Genomic DNA, 26793 nt, shown 5'->3' with positions numbered 1-26793 from the left:
CATCTGCATTCTGAAATGTCCTTGGACAAGATGCTGAACCCAGAATGACCCCTCATACAAAAAAGTGCTGCTCATAGATGCAATGTATGAATGTATGTGTGAATGGGTGAATGGCAATCAACTGTACTGTAGAGCACTTTGAGTGGTCAACAAGACCAGGAAATTAAACAGACCGTTTACCAAATAAGAAATAAAAAAATATACCATTTTGGAGCTTGTTATTAATAATAAGAAAGCTGCTATGATGTGCAGATTTAGATGTTGCATATCTTTTTTACTTTCACTCTGATTCTCGTCCTCAGAGAACAAGCTAACCTCAGGGACTTGTGGAGACAGACAGCTGAAAACCACCATGTATTAGGGGTGTCCAGTCCAGGAGGACTAGGTGCTCTTTTATAACCCTCTCCATTATACTAATAATAAAAGGAATAATGCTCTGCTTTATTGATCCCAGAAGGGATATTTTCTTTGTTCGAACACGAATAAAGAAAGAGCCACAATGGGAAAAGGGAGATGTGCATCTCAAAATGACAAATAGCATCTGCTTTGTGCTCTGTAGGATTCACTCCATCAGGTCTTATCACAAAGAGGACAAGCTGCTTTTGTCTTTTATCATGGCATCAACACTGACATCTGGATGCTTTGTATGTATGTGTGTGCATGTAAGTGTGAGTATTATCAGGCCTTGACATTGAATTGAAAGACAATGGCTATAATAACTTGGGTTGTGAACACTGAGGCTGAGTTAGTCACTACTGACTTAGCACATTATTGGGAGTATTTTACATAAACATATTCTCATTATTATTCATTGTTGCTATTGAACTAATACAAACTTAAATTGAACCCACTACAGTTTCACATGTGCATCCCTGCACAGCAGTGACACTCTGATACAGAACGTTGTGCTTTCCAAGAAATATGTTCAATTCTGTGTGACTAGTTTGTGGGGACACAAGTGATGAAAAAGTCATTACAGCTGGACTCATACTAAACTAAATATGTTGGGATCAAGTTCATGTTCCTCTGTGAGTGCAAGACCTCATTCTGGCAAATACTTGCCTTAGCAGCCATGCTTCTTGTCCTTTTGTCACTGAAAGCTAAAACCAGTTGGCATGTAATGCCAGCAGGAGGTAAAGGCAGAGTGCACATGCCCGCACATTTACACACTCACTCACTAATACATCAACACAACTCAGGAAAAAGAATACTGTCATTTAAAGTACTGATAGTAAACTGGGTCAAATCAGATCTTGGACCATTTTATTGGCTCTGTGTGTTTTAGAACTATGTTTCACATTAGTCACATTCAAGTCATGGGGCTCTGCCTCTCCTCATGTTACCGTAAAAGAAAAATAACCTGGTTTGGGTCTGGCAGTTAGTGTGTTACACAGATTTAAAGCTGATAAACAGGTCTCTGGCATTGGATTGGTGATCAATATAAATAGCATGAACTGAGATAAAACATTTGGTATTGGAAGAGAAAAGGTTGAATGGGTGCATCCATACAGAACATACAGTGTAGTGCAGTAGATGAATTGATATGTGGGCAGCAATGTTATAACCTCAAGAGAATCTGTTTGTTTGTGAGTGTGTGTTTCTGTGTGTTTCTGTCATTGTGTATACTAGTTTATATAAACTAGTGCACTGATAGTATTGCTTTTGTATTGCTGTAAGAGCCTGAAGCTGCACCATCGCTGCAACACAGCTGGTCATCTGTTTCTTTACATTTTATTAATATCAACCATATCACGTGTTCAAATCAAACCTAATTAGACACTGTGCTTCCCTGGGCCCTTAGCAATACACATGGCAAGTGCGAAGCCGATAAGGTGCAGAGTTTGAGATGCGCTAGGTGTAAGTGGCCTGAGAATTACAGCTGTAGGTCTGAGTGCTTTTGGTATTGGGAGAGAAGAAGTTGAACAGGTGCATCCATACAGTACATACAGTGCAGCCTCTATTTGTTGTACACAGCAACCAGAAATATGGCAACGGCCTTAATCCTGCTTCATTCTCACAGTACCACACCCCTTCTGTGTTATCTCTCTCACAACATGCTGCCATTGTTTTCACATGGTATCGGTTGGAATCAAATGCAATGTGTCTGGGTGTGGTTCTGTGCATTGGTCAGACACAAGCTTTGCATGTGCATGCAGAGGTTTTAAACTGAAACCATAATGTATTCTTCATCTACCATAGTTGTAAGCTCTGAAATGTAACCAAGAAACTCCACACTTGAGGTAAAAGAATTGAGGAGTATCTGAAAGATGAAATAATTGACACAACGTTTGGAAAAGACCTAAAAGCATAGGAAACATGGGAAATACAGGGAGCAGTCATGGAAATTAAAGTGTGTGAAGTGTGTGAGAGAGGACAAAGAGGCCTGGGGCAGGTGGAGAGAGAGACAGGCCATCTGGTCTTTATTGTTCTCTCTGCCACTGACCCCTCCCTGCACTCAGAAACACACACATACCCACACATGGCGGCCGACTGACCAGCAGGCGAGCACATTTAAGGTTCGGCTGCTGTTTCATGCATGGCAGGATGGCCTTTAAGCTACTCTCGTGAAATCCAGATCAAGATCAATGACTCTGTGAAATTCAGCGTTTGAGACAAGTTTGCACTTCCTCTTCCTCTTTGTTCTGCCAATTCTGGACACTCTCTCTGCAGTGTATTAAATTTCAATGTTACTTTCTCAACGTCAGCATGTGGTTAGAAATTATGAACCTGCCCTAGCCTCCTGAAGATCTATGCACTCTTCACCTGTTGTAAGCCCACAGACCTCACTTCTTCCACCAGCTCACTTTACAGACCTCAACCAAATTCATTCTGAGACTCACTCTGAGATAAAATCAATAGATGCTAACAGTTTATTTCCTCACTGAGTTTTAATTAGCAGCTGTGGTGTGTGAATTTCCCAAAGGGTTCGGTGTTACTGCAGTGCCACATATGTAAATAAAAGTAATGTTAAAATAACAGAAAAAACTGAAACAGTCTCCACTGAAGCAGTTTCACGCCCAGCTGTTGTCGGATGCTGTCACTCTCTCTTTTCTGTCATTTTGTCTCTCACCACATCAGTACATTTATACATCTTTGTCTCTTCTTGCTTTCCTCTCTTTTATGAATAAAAGCCCTCCAACTGGATATTCTATCCATCAATTAGGACCACATTAAAAAAAAAAGATGTGTAAAAATTGATGCATTTCTAAACCCAGGTTAAAACGAATACATCTAACATTCACCTTAAAATTTAAAAAAATGTACCAATCAAATTTTGTTAGGGCTTTGAACCAATTCCTGTTGAGCACACTCTAATAACATTTTGAATTTCAATTAAAAGTTATACCCCCGATGGGTACATCATTTTGCTACCTGGCTACCTAGCAACATCCTTTGTAAATGAACATAAAAACAACAATAAGAAAAATACAATGAAGATGTGGGTTTAAGTCACATCAGACACATTGAAAAACAAACTGAATGGTCAAAATTATAAACATCACTTAAAAGGCCACAGGCCCATTAAAAACTCCTTTCATACACCACAGTCTACTTTGCAACACATGCTGGCAATTTTCTGAATTCCTGAGTCATCTGGGTTATTTTGCTTTACTTTAAAAAGCTGCTTTCACAGCCACAGAATACTGTTTTACAATGGTTTTCATGGGGTTGTACTCGTCATGACAAGTAAACTGAACAACATGAAATTTAGTGAGTACAATCAGAAAGTGAATCACTGCTCCAGGCAATTGCTGATGTTACTTCAGTATAGACTGAAAATTATTTACAAGCCAGATTAGATCAATCGGTCTGTATGTCTACCCAAAAACACATTCAAATTTGAGATCTGCTAGCCTGTTAGACCCTCTAAACCCTATCACATGAAAGTCATCAGTAACAGGCAATCCTCTGTGTGTGTGTGTGTGTGTGTGTTAAAAATGGCTCATGGTCGGATGGGAGAGGAATGCGTCAAGTATTTCAGACTTTTGTTTAGTTAAAATCAAATTATATCATAATAATGATTAATGAATTCATGTTAAGTGCGCTTTCAGGTAGTAAAATGCTCCTATTCTACAACAAATGAAGAGTGTGTTATTAACAGGCATTGTTAAAATGTGTGTCGCACTGGAAGATTGTATGCTACACAAAGCCATGGTCTTTGAATTTGCATGTGCTACTGAGCATTATGTGTGCAACTTGTTATGGAAGTTTACTGGAAGCTGGTGAAAGGAGAACTCAGGCAGCAGCTGATGTCTTATGCAGAAGATTTGAATGTAGAATTGATGCATCAAGGAGACCAGAAGGTGAAACAATATACAAACGCTAACAGAGTAACATGAGACACTGTCACCCTCAAGTCTGAAGATGTCTCCTACAGCATCCCAGTATATCTCTCTCTACTTACATCACCCATTCTAACAGCACATTAATGAAAGGCTAGAATTGCTGTCACTTTATTCCTTCTTCTCTCCTATTGGATAGTTTAGCCTTAAGTATGCATTCCTAAACCACACTGTGTCCTTACTTCTTATCACTGGTGATATACACACAATAGTTGGAGTTGGTGCCTCTCTGTTGGGCCATCTGAATTGGGTAAGAAAGTCCTCAAATGTAGACACCACAATGTACAGCTAGTTGGCCCTTTATCTATAACCTGACCTTGGGTACTCCTGGGAGGGAACGGAGTATGTGTGGAATGAGAGAGGCTCTATTCTCCTAATGGTGTACAAATGTAATGTGTGAGGATGGTCAAAAATTCCATCATCCAAAAAGTCTCCGTCAAAAAACAGTAATGGCGTGCAGTGCAAACACTGCAAGGTTAAGCTAGCATATCACAGAATAGGTTTGCCTCTCTCTCTCTCTCTCTCTTTTACCTCCTTAACACCAGCTTGGGTTCTTGAACTGGTTCTGCTGTTGAGCAGAAAATGTGTAATTAAGGACCCCTCATTAAATAAGGGAGTTGCACAATGAAAGCTGCAGTCTCTCTTTTTTGTGCCCTGTTTATTTCACACATGCCTTTTTGATTGTTGCCTTCCTCATCTTCTCGTTCCAACCAGTAGAATATGACACAGCCACAGATGGAATCATGGTGCACTATTGAAAACCTGATTTTTTTTGCTGTAGCCAAGAACTTTTTAAGGTTCCAACCCAAATAATGTTTTGTCTAAAAGCTTCAAAGAATGATATAATTAAATGTGTGTAGTTAATTTGTGCATCGTGGGTTATTGTAGAAAAGTCAGTTCAAGTGTGAAGTTACAGCTAATGCTCAGGCAAAAGATATAGGTGGTTGACCTTGGGTGTTTCAAGTGAAGAATGCTGAGCTAAGAAACTCTGAGGGAATCTTTGCTCATCCAGTGAGATGCTTTCATGTGCTGTACATCTACTGCTATAGTGTATGTGTCTCTGTGTGTGTGTTGTGGAGCAGGCAGTAAGTGATGTCCCCCCAGAGGCCTCACAGTAACAGTAACTCGACACGCGGAGTTTCACAACAACTCAGAGAGAAAAGGCTGCGGTGTGACCTCTTCATCTCTTTCATCTTCCTTCCACTGGATTTCCTTCCCACTGTTTCCTGGTGATTTATGACGTGTCCACATACAAAACAGGACCCTGTAAGCTAACTTAAAGCTAGGTTAGTTCTACTTGTCAAGGAACGGTGTGATTTCAGTGTATTTGTGGAATAAATGTTGATTAGATAATGACAGTAATTCATATTTCAATTATGACAACTTTCCAAACTTCTCATGCATGTGCCTTAACATCATGTTCTTCTTCACTGTTCGACTTTCTGTTGCCCTCTCCACACTATCATGCCCCGTCACCTCCGACTCTGTCATGCCGCCTACTTGTTTCAGTTCTCTTTCCTCCTTTGTCTCACCCTGAAAGAGTCCAGTCCCCTGAGTTTTGGGCTCAGAGTCAATTTTCAGCTTCAGAGTGTGACAGAGAGAAAGGCAAAGACACAGAGAAAGAGATAGAGGGGGATAGATCAGATGGACCAGAGGAAGTAAAACAAGGCTTCCGGACAAACGGAAAAAAGGGACCGACCCACGAGGTCCATAAGGTCAACTGAGAAAAAAGGAGCCACTTTTTAAAAACAAAATACCAGTCAAATCCATGTACATTGTTATCTTTTCTAGATGCTTTCCTTAAATACACTTCTCTCCAAAAACTATTTGATTAATTAACAAGATATATCAAAGTTCTTTTATGTTAAATATTAATATAAATACAAGAGCCACACAGAAACCTTGTCTTCATGTATTTGGCTGAAACAAACTCAATTCACAATGTGTAGTGTAAAAGAGGTCACTGAGTGATTTAAAAAAAAAAAAAATCAAACAACTCACAGATATTTCGCTACGTGTTCGCTATGCTCTGGTTCAGATAAAAACAGATCAGAGCTCCAGAGAGTGAATACTGTGATTCAGCTGCTTTAAGACACGCACTGAACTCCGGAGAACCTCGTAATATTCTCTGAATGCAAATGTCTTAGTGAGAGCCTCCGGAGCAGCAATGACACTACGTTGGCTATGGCTTTATAATTAGAATGCAGCGTGGTATCTCAGACATATTTCCAGCTGTTCTGCTGCCTCTTAACAGTGCAAAATATCAATTTATATCAATCATTTAAATCAGGAACCAAAGAACCAAAGAAAAGATAATGAAACTGATCAAATCAGAGTTTTCTTTAGGGATAGTCAGTGGTAAGGATGCTAGCAGCTACTCTGCTGATGAGAGAGAAGCTAGTCCTGACCAGAGCACTGGTTGCTCCCCTGCTGTTACATCAACATGCACAGGAGGACAGGCTTTGACCCATCTAGGTTGTGAGTGAGGAAGCACTCCTTCTGGATCGACCAGGACTGACACTAAACTTGTTCTGTGATTTAAAGTCATAACCTGGTTTGTCCCTGTAACCTGGTTTTGTTGAGAAAGTAAACACAGTCATGGTAAATGTTTGGCTCCACCGCCTCCCCCTCTCTTGTCAGCACAATCCACCTCCTCCCCTTCGTCTCTAGGGAGTCCCCCATCCAAACCCTACCCCCCTCTACGATGACCCTGATGCCCCAGGGCATTGTGGGGGTCTGGGAATGTGTCTCCTTCAGCAGGACCAGCTGGATTGAGAGGAGTATGTGCTGTAGAGCAGGATAAAAAAGATTCCTTCAGACTTTGCACAACGCCCTTCAAAAAAAGCGATGACAAGTCGTTTTCATTTCAAGTTTCAGCTTTAAAGAAACATAAAATAAGTTTCACCACTTTTACAAAAATGTCAAACAATGCATTTTTGTAAGCTTGTTTCATTTCAAATATCACACCCTTCTCTTGGAAGTTACCGTCCAAAGCTGTTTTCAAGCATGACATATTTTCTCTCGAGGTTTCCTTTCACAAATGAACAATGCAGCGGGAGGTTCTCCGGTCAGACGCATTTATAAAAGCAACAAATACTCCCCACGATTCAGGTGAGGGGTGGTGCAGGATGCAGAAGCAATAATGTATAGATTCGGTTGCGGAGATCACATGTTTTTTCAACACTATAACACTATAACAACAAACATATTTGACATATTTGGCTGTGTTTACTATGTGTTTGAATTTGTGAGAGTTCCCGGCACAAGTAAACTTTACTTTATCACACCAGTCTGTGTGCTGTGAGGTGTCTGATGTCAGACGGTAGTGATGATGATGACACAGTTTGTTTTCAGCCAAAACAACCTGCTCAAACTATTAGTAGTCATGCCATTTAGTAGTCATGCATGGCTTTCTCCCTCGAATCAAACTCAGCAGTGATCACATAAATGTTGAGTAGTATTTGTTATGCATGTTGTTTTATCAGTGCTGGATTAAAAGATGAGTACCCTGCTATGTTGACAACTAATTGCAAATTCAAAGACGCTTGTCAAATGGAAGCATAGAAATAGAGGAATAGAATAGAAAAATAGAAGAAAAAGACACTTGAGCATCAGGCCATGGCATTTGCAGGTACTTTCCCGGTAGGAAATAACCACCAGTTCACAACTTTATCTGTGATTGTTCTCTTTTTCAGTTTTTGTCTTTCATTCTTCCCTTCATCTTCAACTGATGTGAACTTGACAAAACCTAATAACCCCCCCCTCTGCCTCTGGGGGCTGTTCTGCTCCCAGAACCCTTAAACTTTCCCCTCTTGTGTGTGTGTGTGTGTGTGTGTGTGTGTCTCACAGCCACAATGGAGTAACTCACATCTGTTCAACGAAATCCAACAATGGTGGAGGAGTGAAAGACGGGGAGGGAGATGGACGGAATACAGAAGACTCCCCAATTATCTCATTCTTCCTGCGACACCACCACAACATACACTCAAATCTTTCTATCTCTCCCGTTGAAGCCAAAACTAAAAGATCATTGAGACTTTCGACTTTTGCTGAAACATTTCTACAAGAGAGAGGAACAGTGGCAAAGGGATGAAAGACCCCAGGCAGAGAGTGGGGGAGATTGTTAGCTTAGTGACAGAGGAAGGACAACTCAAGTGAACTCCCTGTTCATTGGGCCTGAAATATTCTATCCACAGCATCAAGGTCTCTGTTTCTTTACTTCATATGACCGTTGTGCAGCTGCTATGCGCCTGTGTGCATGCATGTGTGTAGTGCCTGTGGATAAGTGCTAAAGAATGCTGCTAAGTGGGGCTCAGTGGTGCAATGGTCATTTGCAGCTGCCTCACATCATCATGCTGCTGGCTCTCAACCCAATCCACCCACCCTCTGACAGAATATCCACACAGACGTCTAAACCATTGAAAAGCTGTTGCATCATGCAAGATACTTTCTTCATCTAAAACATCACTGACAATTACAACGGACCTGGAACCCACTAACACAGGTAAACAGACATGGACCAACACTAAACCAGCCAAGTAAAACGTTTCTGTTATGAATGTTGATGCAGCTCAAGTTGAATTGGTAGAAGCCACAGAGGATGTGGTGGTTAACAAATCAGTTTATGCTAATCACCCCACTGATTTTGCTGATAACAGCACGGTTGCCACATAAAAAGTCACTGAATAAGCAAAGAAAACATGTAATGTGTTTTGCTGCTTCTGTCAAAACGGATCCCCTGTCCCCCTGATGTTACTCTCTCAATGTACCAACAACCAAGCATGGTACACTGCAGTCTACATCTTTCCCTGTAAGGTTAGACCCATGCAAAAGTATGTGTTAAGGTTTGATCAGATGAGCTGTATGTCAAATAATCACCTGATGTTTTGATATGAGGTGGAGCCAAACAGAGGCGATCACAAGAAAACAACACAGAAACTGAAAAACGACTTGTTCAGTGAAGCACAACACACTTAGTTGCCATGAAAGCATTTCACTCTTCTATACCACCATGGAAGTTGTGTGGCCCTGCATCGTGAATAAGAAGCAAACATGTCATCCAGAGGGAGAGCACCCCTCCAAACCTTCATCACATCCAGCTTCACCCTCCCCCGTCTCACCTGTGTCCTGTCTGAACTGGTGCATGGACTGGAGGTCTATGATATACGGCGAGAGCCGGTTGTCCACCTGGCCGAGGACCACGCTCCCTCCGCGGGGGTCGCTGCTCCGTATGGCCGCCTCTATCTGGTGGGAGACGGCGGGGCTGTAGGGCCGCCACCGGCCGTGTTCGTTGAGCCATTCCCACACCACCACGGCTGAGGCCAGAAGCATGTTGTTACTGTTGGCCCTGGAGGAGAAGACACACGGTGAAACACCACAAAACACACCGCGTAGTTAGCTCGAAGCATCGCGGAGACCCCGAGAGATGAGCGGGGGTTTGTGTGCCACAACAGAGCCTGGCTGCTGCAGACTGAGGCCAAACACCCAGGATCAAGGTGTCATTTGAACACAACACTCTTTTATGTGATATGTGTGTTTTATTGTGGCCCTTCCTCTGTGTGTGACTATCGTTCAGCCTCTTGATTATTGAATACAGGCCGGCTGCACCCCGGAGCTAAAACAAAGCCAGGTTTCTTACATGGAGCCGCGGCTGAGCTAACTCCGGGGGAAAGCGGCACATTCTTCTGCGGAGAGTCGAGCTCCTCGCACGGCCGAGGAAACAGGGAGGCCACGGTCCGTCTCACAACACCGTAGTACGAGCTGAAGCCCAGCCGCCAACAAAATGGAAAATAAATCGGCTTGAGGAGGTTGTGTTTCGCTGCTCCTCGCCCCAGACACTGTTAGCTTCTCCGGCGAGTCGTCTGTCTCCAGCGGCGGCCTGTGTTGGTCCGGACACGGTGGAAGAAACCTCCTCGCTGCGGCGAAAATAAGCACCAAACACTTGGCTTGTTTCTTTCTTGTGGAGCAGGAACTGCTCGTTTATCGGCGTGGAAATCCGGACATTAGCCTCGACGGCTCCGATGTGTGTTTATCTCGTAGTTCAGCGCACACGAAATGTTGAGAAAGTCGCGGCTTCCAACAGCGCAACCTCAGATCCACTGAATCGACTCCCAGCCAGGGAGCAGAACCGGTCCGACTGGTCTGGATCCCGGGAACATGAGCACAACACCGGAGGCTTGTGTTACAAACAAACCGGTCATTGCACATCTGGGCCCATGGCGACGCTTTAACGTGTTATTAAATTATTATTACTATTATTATTATTGTTATTAAGCGTTTGTTCCCGTGTCAGCTTCATGTCAGGATTTACTACAGTGTTGGGACTAGTTGTCAGTGTTGTTGCACTGGTTTCCATGGTAGTTAGTCTATGGACACATCCTTTTAAATACTTGAACCGTGCGTTGTCACCTCTGCACAGAAATGATCCGACACTCACCTGTTAAAAATGAAAGTCCGGGTCCTCTCTCCTCTAAAGTAGAATCCAGGACCGTCTCAGACCTCTTCATGGATCAACTCTTTCGGCTCCACCATGGCTGCTTCCTTCTCTCCCCTTCACCCCAGCTGGACGCACATGACTTATTTCTCTTTAGAATAAAAAGTGATCCGGACAGAGCGGGGCCAGAATCACACTGAGAAGTTACGGGAGGTGAATGATGTGTCCGCGACGAGTTGGAATAAACTCCGCCATGTTGGTCCTAACGCTATCCATTCGCGTCCATCTTCATGTGGTAGCAGGAGCACTTGATGTGGGGCTACAGGGGGGGGGGGGGACATGGTGGACGGCGGCCCCCCGACTCCTTCTCCGCACCACGCCCAGAAACCCCCGTGGTAATCGAGTCCCGTCAGCCAATAGAAAGACAGACTCCCAAAACATTTCATGCGAGGGTCCCTGCTGATCCAGCGGCACGCGCTTCTGCTGCATGCGCAGAGTTTGACCCAGTCACAAGCACCGTCACACCACACTTCTACATGATGGAAGTGTTTTCATGTGGAATCAAACCTCATCCACCTCGAAGCACTTTGCGATCAGCCTCCTCTGTCCAAGATGGACGCATGCTGCCACCCAGTGGGTGAAAGATCTCAATTCAATATAGTGGCTATAGAGGCTCCAATTCACACGCACTCCACCTACATTGTTGTTGTTGTGGTCATGTGGGGAGAACGCTGCAGTCGCATCCCGTATCACGGAAATCACCATACGTTGGTAATGTAATGAATTTGATTTTATATTGGTGTTTTGCCGACGCTGATTGCACCACAGGCTCCATAGCTCAGGGGTTAGAGCACTGGTCTTGTAAACCAGGGGTCGCGAGTTCAAATCTCGCTGGGGCCTACACAACTTTTTCTTTTGGTTGAGATGTAGATCATCACTGTTGATCCTGGAGGCTGCAGCTGGTGATGCAGTTCATTGGTTCGCTCAGCATTAACGACACTGATGAATTAAGTTTTATTATTCAGCTTAACTAGATCATGTGACTGACTGATCAAATCACACTTAAGTGAAGTGTCTTTTAATCTAGCTAGGCAGCAGAATGGGGTGCAGATATGAATTGGGTGCATTAAAACCATAGACTGTGATTAAAACGCAAGGAGCAGGAAAGTAAGAAAATGTTGAAACAACGCTGGAATCGTCCCCTGTATCCATATTAATTAATTAATTATTAATCTTTTTTTTTGACAACTGTAAATTATAAAGATTAATAATGTATACTGTGTATACTTTAACTTACATTCATGTACAAATGTATATCCATACATACCCGTTTTTTATTTCTACATATGTATATCTTTTATTTCATTTTAATCTTACTTGATTTTTATGTTACTATGTTTATACCTGCTTTTGCTCTTTCACCTCTTTCTCAGGAGCTCTGTAACGTTTGAATTTCCCTACGGGGATTAATAAAGTACTGCTGATTCTGATACTGATTCTGATGCTTACACATCTGAAAAGATACATCATGTGACACTGGGCATGTGCCTGACGGTGCAAACAGGAAGGCACGTGCATGCCGGTGTACACAGAGTGCCCAGATAATAGTCTCTAATGCATTAACCAGTTGGATAATTGTAACGCTTGTTATTGATCGTCCATGTGCAAACCTCAGAGACAGCCACAAAATGGTGTCTGAGGAACAGTCCTTTGTCTGGTTTAAATCTTATTTAAAGTGTTCAAATCAAATTCATACCCACATCACTGACAGCCAGTCACTAAGCTCTGTTTTCATCTTTGACGTGACATCACCGTCACTGACAGCCAAGTCCGTTCTCCATCTATACCATCACTGAAAGCCACTCACCATGGCCCCTCTCCAACCATCAGTGTATCCACAGATCCCTCCTCTAGTTGCATACAGTGAATTTGACCTGTTGAACTGCTTCACTTTGAATTATTGCAGAGAGGGAAGATGTCGCCATCATTCATTTGTTTATTCAGGCAGCTAGCTAGGTAGAAATTTATCACACCAACAAAAGACTATAACACAGTGGTTGACATTAATTTTTCATTAAGAGTTTTTTTTATTTTTCATTCATTATTACAGTCCCAAAAAAAATTGTTGTTTGGTTTAATTATTAAAAAAATAAAATAAATAAAAACAAAACTATTGAAACAAGTTGTAAGAAGCCTCCAGAACACAATTGGTTGCTACGGTTGCAACAGGCAGATTCTATAAGGTCCTGTTTTCAAATATAAGATCATATTCACATATTCAGCACACTTGGGTATCAGAGATAAACTGGTAAAAAGCAGCAGTCAAGAAAGCAACTGTGGAGGTCAATGTACAATTATCAAAATCAGAGAGCAGCAGCATAGGGTGGAGGAAAGCAATTCAATGGCAATAACATGGAGACAGGACAACTAAAGGAAGACATTTGTATTCAATCCAGAATAGATTCAACATGTAAAGAAGAAGGGGCACAAGACAGAAGTGCTAATAGTATTAAGCAGGCTGAGAAGTGGGCATAGTAATCTCAACAGTCGGTTCATAGGATAGGAAAACATGCAACAGGTATTTGTGACCAGTGTGTGGAACACATCCTTACTTCAGGAAATCTACAAGAGTAGGAATCAAAATAGGATCAATAGAGAACATTGTTCAACGCACAGTAGAGCTTGGAGATTGTTAAACAGGGAGGAAGCTGTTATTTAGATGTTTAAGAAAGACTGGACTGGAACAGACTGTACACACAGGACTGGACAGACGAGTTTGAAATAAATGGAAACTGAGGGGGGCAGTAATGCGACACTGTGGATGCCAGCTGCCGTAAAGCCTGACAGAAGAAGAAGACGTAGCAGCAGAAGAAGAAGAAGCAGTCATGCCGTACACAGAGTATGAAGGGAACCTGAACAACGCAGTTATGTTATCTGACTAATGTGTAACGAGCTCACTAGAGCTGCTGGTCTATGAAAAGTCGCTTCGCTTCAGTTAAGCCCTCGGACTACAGATTGAGACGAGGCTCCGCCGCATGAGAGAGCGTTAACAGGTGAAACGCTAGTTAGCATTAGCATGTTTTGTAGCTACCTGTCAATCCCGCCGCTGTCATCGGGCTGGTGACTAACATTTAATGATGTCAGCCAGTTGAACCAGTCCGAGCTTTCTCAGGAACAGGTGACACCCTAGTTAGTTAGAAGATCAACTGCCGGAGCCAGTCGGCTCCTTGGAATCTGCTGACATGGTCACTCACATGTTTTGGTGGCCGTCTGACTGACTAGCATGCTAACGTGAGAGCTTCTGCTAGCTCAGCGTTTGACTCCGAGAGTGTGGAGCAAACCTCAGCTTCTCTCGAAACCACATGTTAACAAACGATTGTTTCTCAAGTTATTATCAGTGTGTCAGTGTGTCCAAGGCGGAGCTGTGTCATGTTTAACTAAATAACTACCCGGTGGTGGAGGTTAAGCCTGCGTCATGTTTTTAAAGAGCTGGTTATTTGTGTTTTGACTGACGCACACCATCAGCTGCTCCCTCTGTTTAGTAAACGTGGCGGTTTTATTAACAGCTACAATAGATCAGCAGAAAACTCAGTAGGACTCCGGTTGTCCCTCTGAGAGTCTCTCTCAATCTTCTTGATGCACAGTAAAGCCATCAGTGGTGATCACAAACATGGAATATAATCTTTATTGAAGGGGTGAGCAGCAGTTTGCCTTCCAGATTATTTTACTGATAGCAGACACGTGCTGCTGTGTTCCTGGAATTTCTGCTTCTGCTTACAAGACAAAAATACCCTGTGTCTTAAGTACAAGGGTGATACTACATTCCCCACTGAGGTGAAAGTTTTAATGAGTCTTGGGTTCAATGAAGCCCAGCAGACTGTTTGACTGTACAGTGTCTGTTTCAGGATGGCAGGAGTGTTCGACATAGACTTGGAGACGGAGGACATCAGTGATGCAGAGGTTTGTATCCCATCATCGTAGATACAACTACTGTAGATCACATCAATAACTGAATGTCACAGGGATAAGTTGAAAAACTGTGAATAGTACTCTTCCTTATACAGTACTTAATTACTGGTGGCTCGTGTTGTAAGATGAAATCTTCAGTTGTTCATTTGAACAGGTTTTCAGTTTGTCATTTTCCTTTGTCACTATTGTTTAACCCTTCTTGGCTTGTTGTTCCTTGTTTGTAGGATGATGTCTGTGACTTCACTGCCCCAGAACCAGAGAAGTAAGTTTAATTGGATTAAAACATTTATTTAAAATGTTTTTTTTTTAAGGCATTCACTTTAGAAAAAAATTATGTAGTTTTTATGAAATGAGAGCACCTACCTTCAAATCAGAATCATTAGGCTACAGTTTGCATGTTTTCAGACATGCACAGAACTCAAGAGAACCTCCGGACATTCTCTGGAGGGTCTGTATGTGTGAATGCAAATGTATGAGTAAGATTCTCTGGCCTTTCTGCAGACTTTCTCCTTCCAGCCCCCTAGTATAAAGCTGCATAATGTCGGCAGGAGCTAATGTAAGAACGCAGCAGGAGATCCTCCATGACAGATGCAGATATGAAGTAAACTGAAGGAAAACAAATACCTCAGGAGGAAAAAGCAGAGCCATACATGTAGAATAAGAGTACTTTTGCTGATAAGGGAAGATGCTGGTGTTGATGTGATGTAGAAAAAAAACACGTGCTCTCCGCAGCAGAATTAATATGTTAATGAATGAATGAATAGACCTTTATTGTCCCCTGAGGATGGAAGATTGCCTTCGGCTCACCAGTACAAGATAAAATCAGATAAAAATACAATACGATACATTATAAAAGCAGCTCTATTTCTGTGGGTTGAAGTGCAACAGTCACTATACTGAGATACAAATTGGGTAAAAAAAAAAGAAAAGTGAAAACAGTCCTGTCTCTCTCTGCTGCTCCACCCTGAACCACTCCAGAGATGTCTGTTGTTGTGAACACATCTGAGCTGTGTTGAAAAAAATGGCTTTTGAGAGCTCTGAAGCATACATGTCCCGCATCTGTAGTTTGATCCAGTTTTGTTTTTGGATTCGGTTTTTGACAGTGGGAGAAAGGGCTGCATGATATGTTGAAAATCTATTGTCATCGCGATATCAACGTGCATGATAGACATATCACTAAAGATGGCAAAAACTGTGATTAATGGTGTTCCATTATGTCAATATATTTGGCCACTCAGATGGAGCCCTAGTGGGAGAGAAGTAATAGTGACATTATTACTGTGTTGGTTTTTTGCGCAGGCACTACAATTTTGCGATTGTTCAGATGGGAAGTACACTGATTTCAGTTATTTCCTTAATTCAGAAAAACAGAATTTGTTTTCTCAAGGGAATGTCATTTTCTGTAGATTTACACCTTACCTTCTGTGTTACTGTGTCATTCTCATCCTTTAACTTAGTGGTCCGACGGAGGAGGTGGAACTGACCAGTGAGAGCGTCAACAGAGACAGTGAGAGAGTTGGGCCCGACTGCTTTGAGCTTCTTACTGTGCTGGGAAAAGGAGCATATGGCAAGGTTTGTGTGTGTATGTGTGTCTCTGCATGTGTTTGCAGGCTGGTGTTGACATTAACCCACTTTAAAGGATCTTGCTCTTTCTAAAAATAACCTATTTAGAGCTACCCACTAAATGTACCCCACAACACAGTAACATAGTAAACAAGAATTTAAAACGTTTGATGTTAAATGTCTTAATATTTTTTCAGAAATGTGTTATTGCTGATTACTAGAGTAACCCATATTTGTACTTCACTGGGCAGAAGTGTCCTCAGAGATACACATGCTACTATAGTTTACTGCGGCCAACAGTACTATAGACATGATGTTATGATAATAACTGTTTGTCAGATGATGTCTGCCTTAGTCTCATAATCACGTCACTTATATAAAACAGAGAAAAAATATATTATACTCAAATCTTGCACTGCAGAAAATATCCCTTTGAGCACAGTCATAATCTAAGTTACTCTTAACAACAAACCTCTGTCTTTCGTTAAGGTTTTCCAGGTGAGAAAGGTTCAAGGAGCCCAGATCGGGAAGATATTTGCCATGAAGGTGCTGAAAAAGGTACAGTGAAGGAGCTGACAAATTTCTCCTGAGACATAACTCTATGATATGCATTATATGTTGATGTTCCTCCATTACTCTTCACAAGATGTTTCCTTTTATTTCCTACTCTGTCCACTATCTTCCTACCATTTCCTCTCCTCCCTGTATTTTACATTCCCCCCACCTCTATTTTTCTTCCCCTCCCTTCCGTCTTCTCAACACGTTTGTCATAAGGCTAAGATAGTGTGTAATGCCAAAGACACTGCTCACACACGAGCAGAGCGGGAGATCCTGGAGACGGTGAGACACCCGTTCATCGTGGATCTGCTCTATGCCTTCCAGACCGGGGGGAAACTCTACCTCATACTCGAGTGTCTAAGTGGTAAGAAAGGGGCCCTTATGGATGTGAAGGATTAAAGGCATCAGAGGAGAGACAAATATGGACTCATTTTAAGTGAAATTGTGCAAAGCTAATCAAATCCCTTCACTTTAATATTTATGGTAATTACGTTTTGATTGCATAGCAAGTAGGAAAGAAAGATGAATGAAGGAATGAATGGAAGTAAAAAAAAATCTCTCATCGATGTGTACTGTTGTTTTTCACCAGGGGGGGAGCTGTTCATGCAGTTGGAGAAGGAAGGCATCTTCATGGAAGACACTGCATGGTAAGGATGTCCTCATCTCAGCTCACTATTTGCATATAAGTTGCAATTGTAAATTGTAACTTTGTACAACATAAGTTTGCTAATGACATTGTTTCAGTAAGTAATGTTTTATTATAGGTTGTGGACTTAAATAGCTTCTCTGTGTGTAGTTTCTATCTAGGAGAGATCACATTGGCCCTCGGTCACCTCCACTCGAATGGGATCATTTACAGAGACCTCAAACCTGAAAACATCATGCTCAATCACCAAGGTAACGCACCATGTGTTTGTATAGTAAATCCCGTGTTGTAAATCTTATGTGTAAGTATAATCACTCCCTCAAAACTAATCCTCAGACTAAACATTAGTCCATGTTAGTGAGGCTGCTATAATGACTTAGAATTCATTTTCAGTTCCTTTACTAAATTTGAAAAAAAAGTATCATTAATTATCAAAATTAAAATGATGGGTGTTAATAGATTATGATAAAAATGTTATTACCTCTTTTCATCAAAATGGAAAAAACAATGAGCAATTCTGCATTCCGTCCCCTCTACCTCTCCACACTTTCTCTTCTTCTCTCCCTCTCTCTTTTATCTTCTCTCTCAATTTTGCGTTGACATGTGACATGTACACTGGTTCGTACAGATATGTAGCCTTCGTTTGCAATAATAAAGGCTCTTTCTCTATTTATAGGACACATCAAGCTAACTGACTTTGGCCTGTGTAAGGAATCGATTCACGATGGAACGGTCACACACACCTTTTGTGGCACCATAGAGTACATGTGGGTAACAGTGCTTTACTCTCATCCTCAAGCTTTTTAGCACCTATGTGACCACAGTGTGAAACAACACCAATTTATCCTCTCCAATAACACTTTGATAACATTTGCTGTGTAATTTTACAAAACAAATTTCACTTACAAACTTGAGAATATTAAGGGAGAATGCAAGTTGTACATAAAGCAAACAAAGCTATTTGAGTCTTTTTGAATTTAGTATTATTTTTACACTGACAACCTGTCTCCCCTCTGTGTGTCTGCTTCTCTTCCAGGGCTCCAGAGATCCTGACCAGGTTGGGCCACAACAGAGCAGTAGACTGGTGGAGCCTGGGGGCCCTGATGTATGATATGATGACTGGGTCTGTAAGTGAGAACTTCAAGAGACTAAAGTTATTTATGTCAGACAACTTACATTTGAAATATTGCAGAAGCAGACTTAGTGTTTGGCATCCAGGCTCCGACTTAATCACTCCCCCAGATCAACCCAGTGTGCCCTTCCTAAGCTATTTTCAGACAAGTCATGCTGAGTATCTCCCTAGAATTAGATCCGGACTTTCTCCTTAGTTTGCCTTTCACACATGAGCGACACAGTGGGAGATTCTCAGACACAACAACAATTTCTCCACAGGATTCAGGTGAGGGGTGGTGTGGCATACAGAGGATCTAATGTATAAATTCTGCCGCAGAGATCATGTGTTTTTGTTCACATCGACCTGGGCATCAGCTCTTATCACCACAAACTCTCTTGACATCTTTGTCTGTGACCTCTTTCTATATGGCTCCCCCTTTTCATGTGGAGATTGTTGTTATCTTATTGTATTTTTAATTTTTTACATCTGTTGCATGTTAGGAACGTCATCAACACCAGCACTCGCTCTCAGTGAATCTTGCTGGGGAATCACATATGAGCTCCTTCCGGTGTTTCTGCTGACTTTATGGGGACATTCAAAAAAAAATGTCAGCAGAAACGCAGAAGGCTCCCACTGATTGCTACATTTGCATTGAAACGTTGCGTTTTCCGCAGTTAGCACACGTCTAACAGCAGCATTATTATGAAGTGGCTGCTGGAGTCTGAGGAGTTAAGACACATAATAGATTGAGTGAGGCCTTTACTTTGGTTAGAACTTCATCTCAGCAGTGATATCAGTGCATCAATGCTTGTCTGTACCGAAAGCTTAGGGCAGTAGATGAGAGCTAGAAATAAGACTATCCTGTGAGTTAAAGGAAAGCTACAGGCGACCATCCAGCTCTTACTGAAAACACCCTGGACGACGTTGTGCCTCTGCCTCCTGAATATTTTACTCGTTTTTCAGAACTTTGGAGAACTGAATAATTTCCTATAGCATTACTTTTAGTGGAGTGTGAAAAACTGTGAGACAAAGAGGTCTTGAAGTTTTTTCCTGATCGAAATAGTTAAACTGTAAGAGGCAGAGACAGAACAGATCAGTGGCAATACCTTGAAATCAGTCAGAGAACGAGGACAGCTACTCTCATACAAAAGACAAGTGTGTAGTTCTTGTGATTTTTTTTTTTGCAGCTCAGTTTGGAAAATGTGATTCATTCAATGAACTTCTATTTAACTTGTAACAGTATCACTCTGCTGTTGCCGTAAAATGTTGAGTAATGTGTTAGCACCCAAGAAGTGGTGCTGTGTATTGCAGCTGTGATGGATTTACTTCTCTGTGTAGAGATTAGAGTGACCACCAGTTTATCTCCTTCACTGACACACTCCTCTGATTTTCCATCAGCCTCCATTCACAGCTGAAAACAGGAAGAAGACCATTGATAAGATCTTGAAGTGTAAACTAAACCTACCCCCATACCTGACCATTGATGCCAGGGACCTCATTAAGAAGGTCTGTAACCTGCTCACACACACACACACACACACACACACACACACACACACACACACACACACACACACACACACACACACACACACACACAGTTAACATTGTTATTACAGCACAAACATTGCCAATTTATGTCAGTAAATTTTTTTCCATTCATGTATCATCTATCAAGTCTGTCTGTGAGGCTTCAGCCTCTGAAAGTCTCTTACATGTAGATTTTTTTCTTTATACACAACATTAATCCATTTCTTTCTTGTGGAACTAACATTATATTGCTGTGATTTCATGATTTGTGACAACAAAATGAAATAAGACCATTGTGAAGGACAAGAAGTATGAGAAATTGAATATTTTGCCAGTCGTGGTTCTTTATTTCACTGCAGCTCATTATAACTCTAAGTTGAATTACAAGAAATGGAATCATATCTGATCTTCTTTGCATAGTCTGTATTTATTTATATATAGTATTTATATAGACTTTTCTAGTCTTGATGACCAAATTTAACAAAACAATTCACAATAAGGGAGTGAAACTCGATTCTATCATTCAGTATCTTCAATGATGATACTGGACAGTGCACATTACAATAAATCATGTAAAAAGAAAGTATTTGCCTTTTCATATTTTGTAAGTACTTTTAAATAAATAAAACAAAGACAAACCTCTTCAAAGCAACATATACACTGAAATGGTGATGTAGATCAGTCAAGACAAACGGTTTAAGTTCAGGTGGGTTTAAGGAGCCACTGTACGTGCTGTGTGTGATGCTATCAGACCCATGGTTGCATCAACTGTAAAACTGATCAGGTCAAATATAAAGATAAAATATAGATGTAGATAAAATAGAATACTGATGTAGATAAAATATATCTACATCAGTTTGACGTTCTGCATCTTTTCTTTTCAGCTGTTGAAGAAGAATCCAGCCCAGAGACTTTGTTCCAGTCAAGCAGACTGTGCTGATATCCAGGTCAGTAGTGTCATTGCTTTCTGCGTGGTTTTAGCATGATTTCACTATGATTCTCACTATGAAACTAGAAATACATAAAATCCATGTGTGACGACCCAGGATTTACGGAAATTGTGATAATTCTAAACAATCTCCCTGGGTTGAGTTCTGTACTCCACCACAAAGACCTGATATTATGTGAATAAAGACACACGTGTTGTATATTCCCATTTAAAGAATTTGAAATGGCAGATATGTGGTACACCCCAGTTTCCCCATACGACCATTTCACTCTACTGTCTTCTCATTTGACCCTGAAAACATTGAACAATGATCAGACTGCTCTGATACTATATAACAACATCACAAGATTTTTAAATGGAAGAAGACCAAACCAAATTAAGATCGACTGTTATTTTCCCCTTTGAATCTGTATCTGAAATAATAGAGTCAGAGAATCGGTTTCTGCATTAAACACTGCGTTAAAAGTTTGGCTAAAACAAAAAAAGAAACCAACCTTATCATATCCTCTTTTATATATCTTCTAAACAGAATATATACAATAAATCTAAAAAAACTCACTGACATAAGGTTTGGTTTATGTGTATCTAGCCTCTGAAAAGTGAAGCACTGACTGCACATGCTGATCTGAGCACAGTATACAAACAGAATCCATATATTTTAATACATGTGCAGATAACAGTTAAAACATATTGATGCATAAAGCAAAACACGAAGGCTTTGTTCCTCTGCAGAAACATCCTTTCTTCAGGCATGTTAACTGGGATGATCTACTGAACAAGAGAGTGGAGCCGCCTTACAAGCCCCAGCTGGTGAGTCACCAGATGTCCCCTCTGTTATCTTTATATGTCTTTGTGTCTCACACACATCCCTCCATCACTATCTACATTCCCCTTAATAAATGTGTTCCTGTGTCTAACGTTCAGCTGCCCCTCTCTGTGTCTCTGTAGCACTCAGATGAGGATGTGAGCCAGTTTGACACCAGGTTCACCAGACAGACACCAGTGGACAGTCCTGACGACACCTCACTCAGCCACAGTTCAGAGCTTGCCTTCGCTGTGAGACAGTCTTCCTTATCACACTTTTTAAAAGTTTATAAATAGGCTCTAGAAACCACAGACAACTCCAGATTAAAACTTTCTTTTGTGAAAGGTAATGTGTCAGTGCCTCTTTCACTGCACCTTCCTGTTCAACACACTTAATGGAACAAGCAGCTCTTTTAAGTTTACAAGGAATTAATTGTGACTATCTGTGACCCATCAGGGTTTCACCTACGTGGCTCCATCGGTCCTAGAGAGTCTAAAAGAAGGCTTCTCATTTGAACCCCGAACACGACCTGTCCGCCGACACAACAGCAGCCCACGCACACCCATCAGGTAACACACAAAACATCAGTTCCCATCTATGAAGCCACATCAGAAAACCTTTATGCTTCAGCAATAGTGATAGTGTCTTTAAGTACGTACGATTAACTCACTTGATTTTGGGAATGACTTCAAATGTGGTAGAAATTCGGATGAACTGATTTTGGCACCTGGAGGTCAAAGGTCAAGATCAAAGTGTCCTCATGTTACTGTGATTGTGACATATTAGGACTTCCTATAGGGAGTTTCATTACATTTGGTACAATTCACTTGGATTCACAAATAAATTGATAAGATTTCAGTGGTCAAAGGTCAAGGTGGCTTCAAAAACCTCTTGAATGTGATGTCTCAGGACTGCTTGAGGGAATTCCTTCAGCTTTTGATCAATTGTCACATGTACTCAGGGATTAAGAGATTATGCAGCACCTTATCCCGACCCTCATTCACCCCCAGTGGATCCCGATCAAGGCCTGTATCAAGTACAAACTCTCACCTGTAAATCCCTCCACCCCTACACTCCGCTCAGAAGGCTGCAGTCCTCACTCACAGGGTTGCTCCCCATCCCCAACACCAATCTGCGAACCTTTGGAGACAGAGGCTTCTGTGTCGCAGTCCCCCCCCCCCCCCACTCTGAAACTCTCTCCTTGACGAAATCCACAATGCTACAACTCTGGTCAGCTTCAGAAAAACTCCTTAAACACCACCTGTTCCCTCAGGCCTTTGGCCTCAGTTAATGCCCCAGCCTGCCATTAGTGCTGTTCATTTCTATCCACTTTGTGTGAATTACTTTTTTTTCCTCTTTTGTCTCCACGGACACATGTAAAGCGTCCTTGGGTGTTTAGAAAGGTCCTATATAAATTCAAGCTATTACTATTATTACTATGTTTCAGTTGTCAGAGATGAAGGTCACATTGCATTTTATATGAATCTGAAAAGAAAGTATGTAGAAATATGTACACAGAAACTGCTTTCTAATTCTTATTTATAACCCTGCACCTTGTTGTATACAAAGCATTAGCATGATTAATTATCAATACACCAGAAGCTAATGTATTGATAATTAAGTTAACTTGATATAAGCTTATGTCTCCTACAATTTCTTATATAAACTAGAGACATTTCTTTTTATTCAACAATCATATATTTCTTATAACCTTTCCGTGTTTTGTTTTTAGTCCCCTGAAGTTTTCTTCTGCCGGGCCCTTCAAGTCAAGCACTGATGGAGAGCTGGACCCTTTCTCTCCCACTTCCCCGCCGTCAGCTCCGGTTCCCGTGTCACTGGAAAACGGAGCTGCCAGTCAGCCGATCAGGACCCCTGCGAGGAACAAGAAGCAGAAGGGACATCGGAGATGAGGAGGAAAGGTTCAGAGTCAGCCTGTGCCGCAAGACTTTGGTCAGATTCATGTTTTCTCTTGAATACAGCAGGTATTGAGGCACAGAGCTGAAGGATTTGGTTTTTTCTGATATGCTTTTTTTGAAGTGGTTTTACTCAGAGGTGTCTGAAAAGCCAAAAGCTTTTTTTTCCTGTCAAATTTAAGTTAGAAAACTCAAACACACACGGCTCATCTTGGGTCTTACTTTCCAGCTTATCTTATTTGTCATATTGACTGTTTAAAGGTAGAATACTTCACACAAACTTCACTGGATCAACATGAATATTTATGCTTTAACATTTAGACTTTAGAGCCTCAGTTTGATCACTGTCGTCAGATGGCCACTTAATTGTGCAAAGCTTTGTTATATCTGCACTGGAAAAATAAGGACTTACGGGATTTTTTTTTTTTTCAAATAAGATCAGAATAAGGACAATTTTCTTCACCACTTTTCCTAAATGCATCATGGGCAGATAAGGCCGTGTAAATGATGGACTGACTGCTAAGTGTTTTAATTTTGTATGTTCTCCACATGCTAGAATTATTACAGCTAAAGGTAAGCTGTCATATATGTTTTTTCGTTGAATAAGTTAGGTAGAATCAGCTTTTAATTAGTTCATCAGAGTTCGTCAAAGAGGTCGGTGTTTGAATTAGAAAAATCAATGAACGATGTTTTGCTTGGATTCTTTTTCATAAATGGGACAAAGACCTTCAGCGCTCATAGAAATCTACTAAATGCTACATTGCACACATGGTTCTTGACTGTCAGGTGAAAATATTGAAAATCTTTGTTTCTCTGTTCACGTTTCTTCATGTCTGCTGCCAAAGGTTTCCACACTTGCTGTCCTCATATTGTAAAAACGGACCGATCACATATTAAGGACTGAACAAAAGGGAAACGCTGTATGTATCCATCAGGTCAATAAGGAGGAATCACATACAGAGCATCCATAAAAACAACAATGTACAGTCAAAGTGGTGCTCTCAGAAAAAAAAGAATTATCTTGTATAGAAAGAGTATTTTGGGTTACAGAAGAAACCTATTTTTACACATATAACTTAGGTCAAAATAAAATGCTTCATATTACGAAGTGTTTGATTGCCATTGCCCGACATAGCCAAACACTTACTCAGAAGTTAGATGGGTCATAGGAAGGTTGTGAGGTTCATTTGATGCCAACATTTTCTCAGCAATGCATTTGTTCTTAATCAGTGGGTTATAGATTGAGATCAATCAGACTAAATCTGTGTACATGGCTTTATAGGTATATAGTATTATTTACAATAAAAAAAAATAAAAAAAAGATTGCATTAGTCTTTAGGTGCAACAAGAGAACACGGGCAGCTCCATGAAGCAGCAGAGGCTAAATAAGTGTAAATATTGTAACTGAATTCAAGATAACAGACATGATGAATGGTAGAATAATCGATCAGCTACATAGCTTTAAACTATTGTCTCCACAGTGCAATGACAAATGGACAATTAAAGATAACAGAGACAGACAGACACATGTATTGTAGTGATGGGACAAAATGGGAACAACGCTGCGGTGCAAACAGCTCACACATGAGTAACGGCTGCAGAAGTAAACGTGTGCTTCTATTCATTGGCTTAATCATCATAAATCATTAGCTTCCTGTCCATCGTGGTCTGTACTGGAGAATAAAATAATAACTAGGTGTAAACTATCCTTTGAATTGTATATATGTCTTAATTTATGTATGACAATAATGCATAAGGAACTAAAGAGTCAGATGAACAAATGCAGATAAAAAACCTTGAAATGGTGAAATCATTTAATGAAGACATGGCTACACCAGGAGCATGTGTCAGTCCAAAGGAATACATGTAAAGAACAAATACTGCATGAATTGACATGAATATTTTCAAATTGTAAGTTGGACTAATATTTCTAACCTGCAAATCTAATGACATTTCCATCAGCCTGAGCCACTGGTGTCCAGCACGTTTTCATCCCAACAGGCTGAACTAAACCGATGAATACAACCTGCTTAACATCATCACATTCGCTTTGTTCCAATGGATCTTTTCAAACACTTGATTCCACTGTCTGCTCCCTGGCATCGGCTCTAATGTAAAAACAGAAGAGAAGATTGAAACAACTTTGCATAACAATTATAGAATCACTCTTATTAATGTATTGGATTATTCTACAATTTCATGGTCACATATTTCTGCATTTGTTCATTTTCTACTTATATATTTGATCATATTTATTTAATATCGAACTCTTCGGGCTGCCTGTTCCTTTCTTCTTGTTTAGAAAGACATATCTTCTTCTGCTGCTCTTGTTCTTGTGGATTTTAGAAAACAGGTGACACAAAAGCTCTTCCCTCTCTCCTCCACCAGCCTCAGTCTGGATCTATTCGAGGCAGAGTGTGAACTATATTCTGAGTAATGTCGTGTCACACTGCAGTCTGTTCTTGTATGGCACTGTGATAGTACAGGTGTACAGAACAAACATCATGATGTGCTTGTAAACAAGGTATTTTTAAAGCTCACAAGAACACTCTCTCACAATCTCAGTTATTGAATCTGCAGCTGGACAAAGTGCTGATTGTGTTCTCTTCTGTATATTTATTTTCTTTATTAATAGTAATTGGTTTTTAATTCATTTGAGTGGTTTTAAGATTATTTTTGTGATCATTGCTGATTTTCATTTCTTGTCATGTATAATTTTTCATTAACAGATGAATGTTTAAGAATAAAAATGGATTAAATGCAGAATTATTGTATTCTGAACTTTATTTGGAATTTGCTGATTTGAGTTAAGGTAAAAACATTTCTGATGGGTGAAAACACTTTCTCAAATCCCCCCAAAAATGATTATATATATATTAAACTAAATTGAAAGAGATTTCCGATGTTGCATTGCTCTATTAATTGAAGCCTTCTTTGAAAGCAGCTTCTGGAAAAGCCCTTAAATAGATG

General features: G+C 40.8%; 2 protein-coding genes and 1 non-coding gene across 4 annotated transcripts in view; 2 read left to right on the top strand and 1 right to left on the bottom strand.

Moving 5' to 3' along the window:
• The window catches only part of LOC109627368 (E3 ubiquitin-protein ligase DTX4-like), a 30130-nt gene extending 18792 nt beyond the window's left edge, over window positions 1–11338 (bottom strand). The window contains exons 1-2 of one of the 2 annotated variants that reach the window (XM_020083868.2): window positions 10780–11338; window positions 9464–9690 (exon numbers count right to left, since the gene is read on the bottom strand). In XM_020083868.2, coding sequence (XP_019939427.1) covers window positions 9464–9674 — 211 coding nt within the window. In that variant the 5' untranslated portion in view covers window positions 9675–9690; window positions 10780–11338. Of the gene's footprint in view, window positions 1–9463; window positions 9691–9981; window positions 10441–10779 lie in introns of those variants that run through there. The other variant, XM_020083867.2, reaches the window with a different exon arrangement.
• A 265-nt stretch (window positions 11339–11603) lies between these two features.
• trnat-ugu (transfer RNA threonine (anticodon UGU)) lies at window positions 11604–11676 on the top strand. The gene has a single exon. It is a non-coding gene; the product is annotated as a tRNA-Thr (tRNA).
• A 1945-nt stretch (window positions 11677–13621) lies between these two features.
• On the top strand, window positions 13622–26589 carry LOC109627373 (ribosomal protein S6 kinase beta-2-like). The gene is made up of 16 exons (XM_069530456.1): window positions 13622–13829; window positions 14682–14736; window positions 14970–15007; window positions 16203–16317; window positions 16798–16866; window positions 17083–17230; window positions 17456–17513; window positions 17663–17763; window positions 18189–18279; window positions 18549–18639; window positions 20025–20132; window positions 21041–21103; window positions 21838–21915; window positions 22054–22161; window positions 22367–22479; window positions 23643–26589. The coding sequence occupies exons 2-16, from the start codon at window positions 14683–14685 to the stop codon at window positions 23818–23820; spliced, it is 1413 nt and encodes a 470-aa protein (XP_069386557.1). The 5' UTR covers window positions 13622–13829; window position 14682; the 3' UTR covers window positions 23821–26589.
• The last annotated feature ends 204 nt before the right edge of the window (window positions 26590–26793 follow it).

The sequence above is a fragment of the Paralichthys olivaceus genome, chromosome 8 (assembly GCF_024713975.1).
Source record: "Paralichthys olivaceus isolate ysfri-2021 chromosome 8, ASM2471397v2, whole genome shotgun sequence".
Lineage (NCBI taxonomy): Eukaryota > Metazoa > Chordata > Actinopteri > Pleuronectiformes > Paralichthyidae > Paralichthys > Paralichthys olivaceus.
Note: the sequence above shows the minus strand (reverse complement) of the source record. Positions and strands in the feature narration are given on the sequence as shown.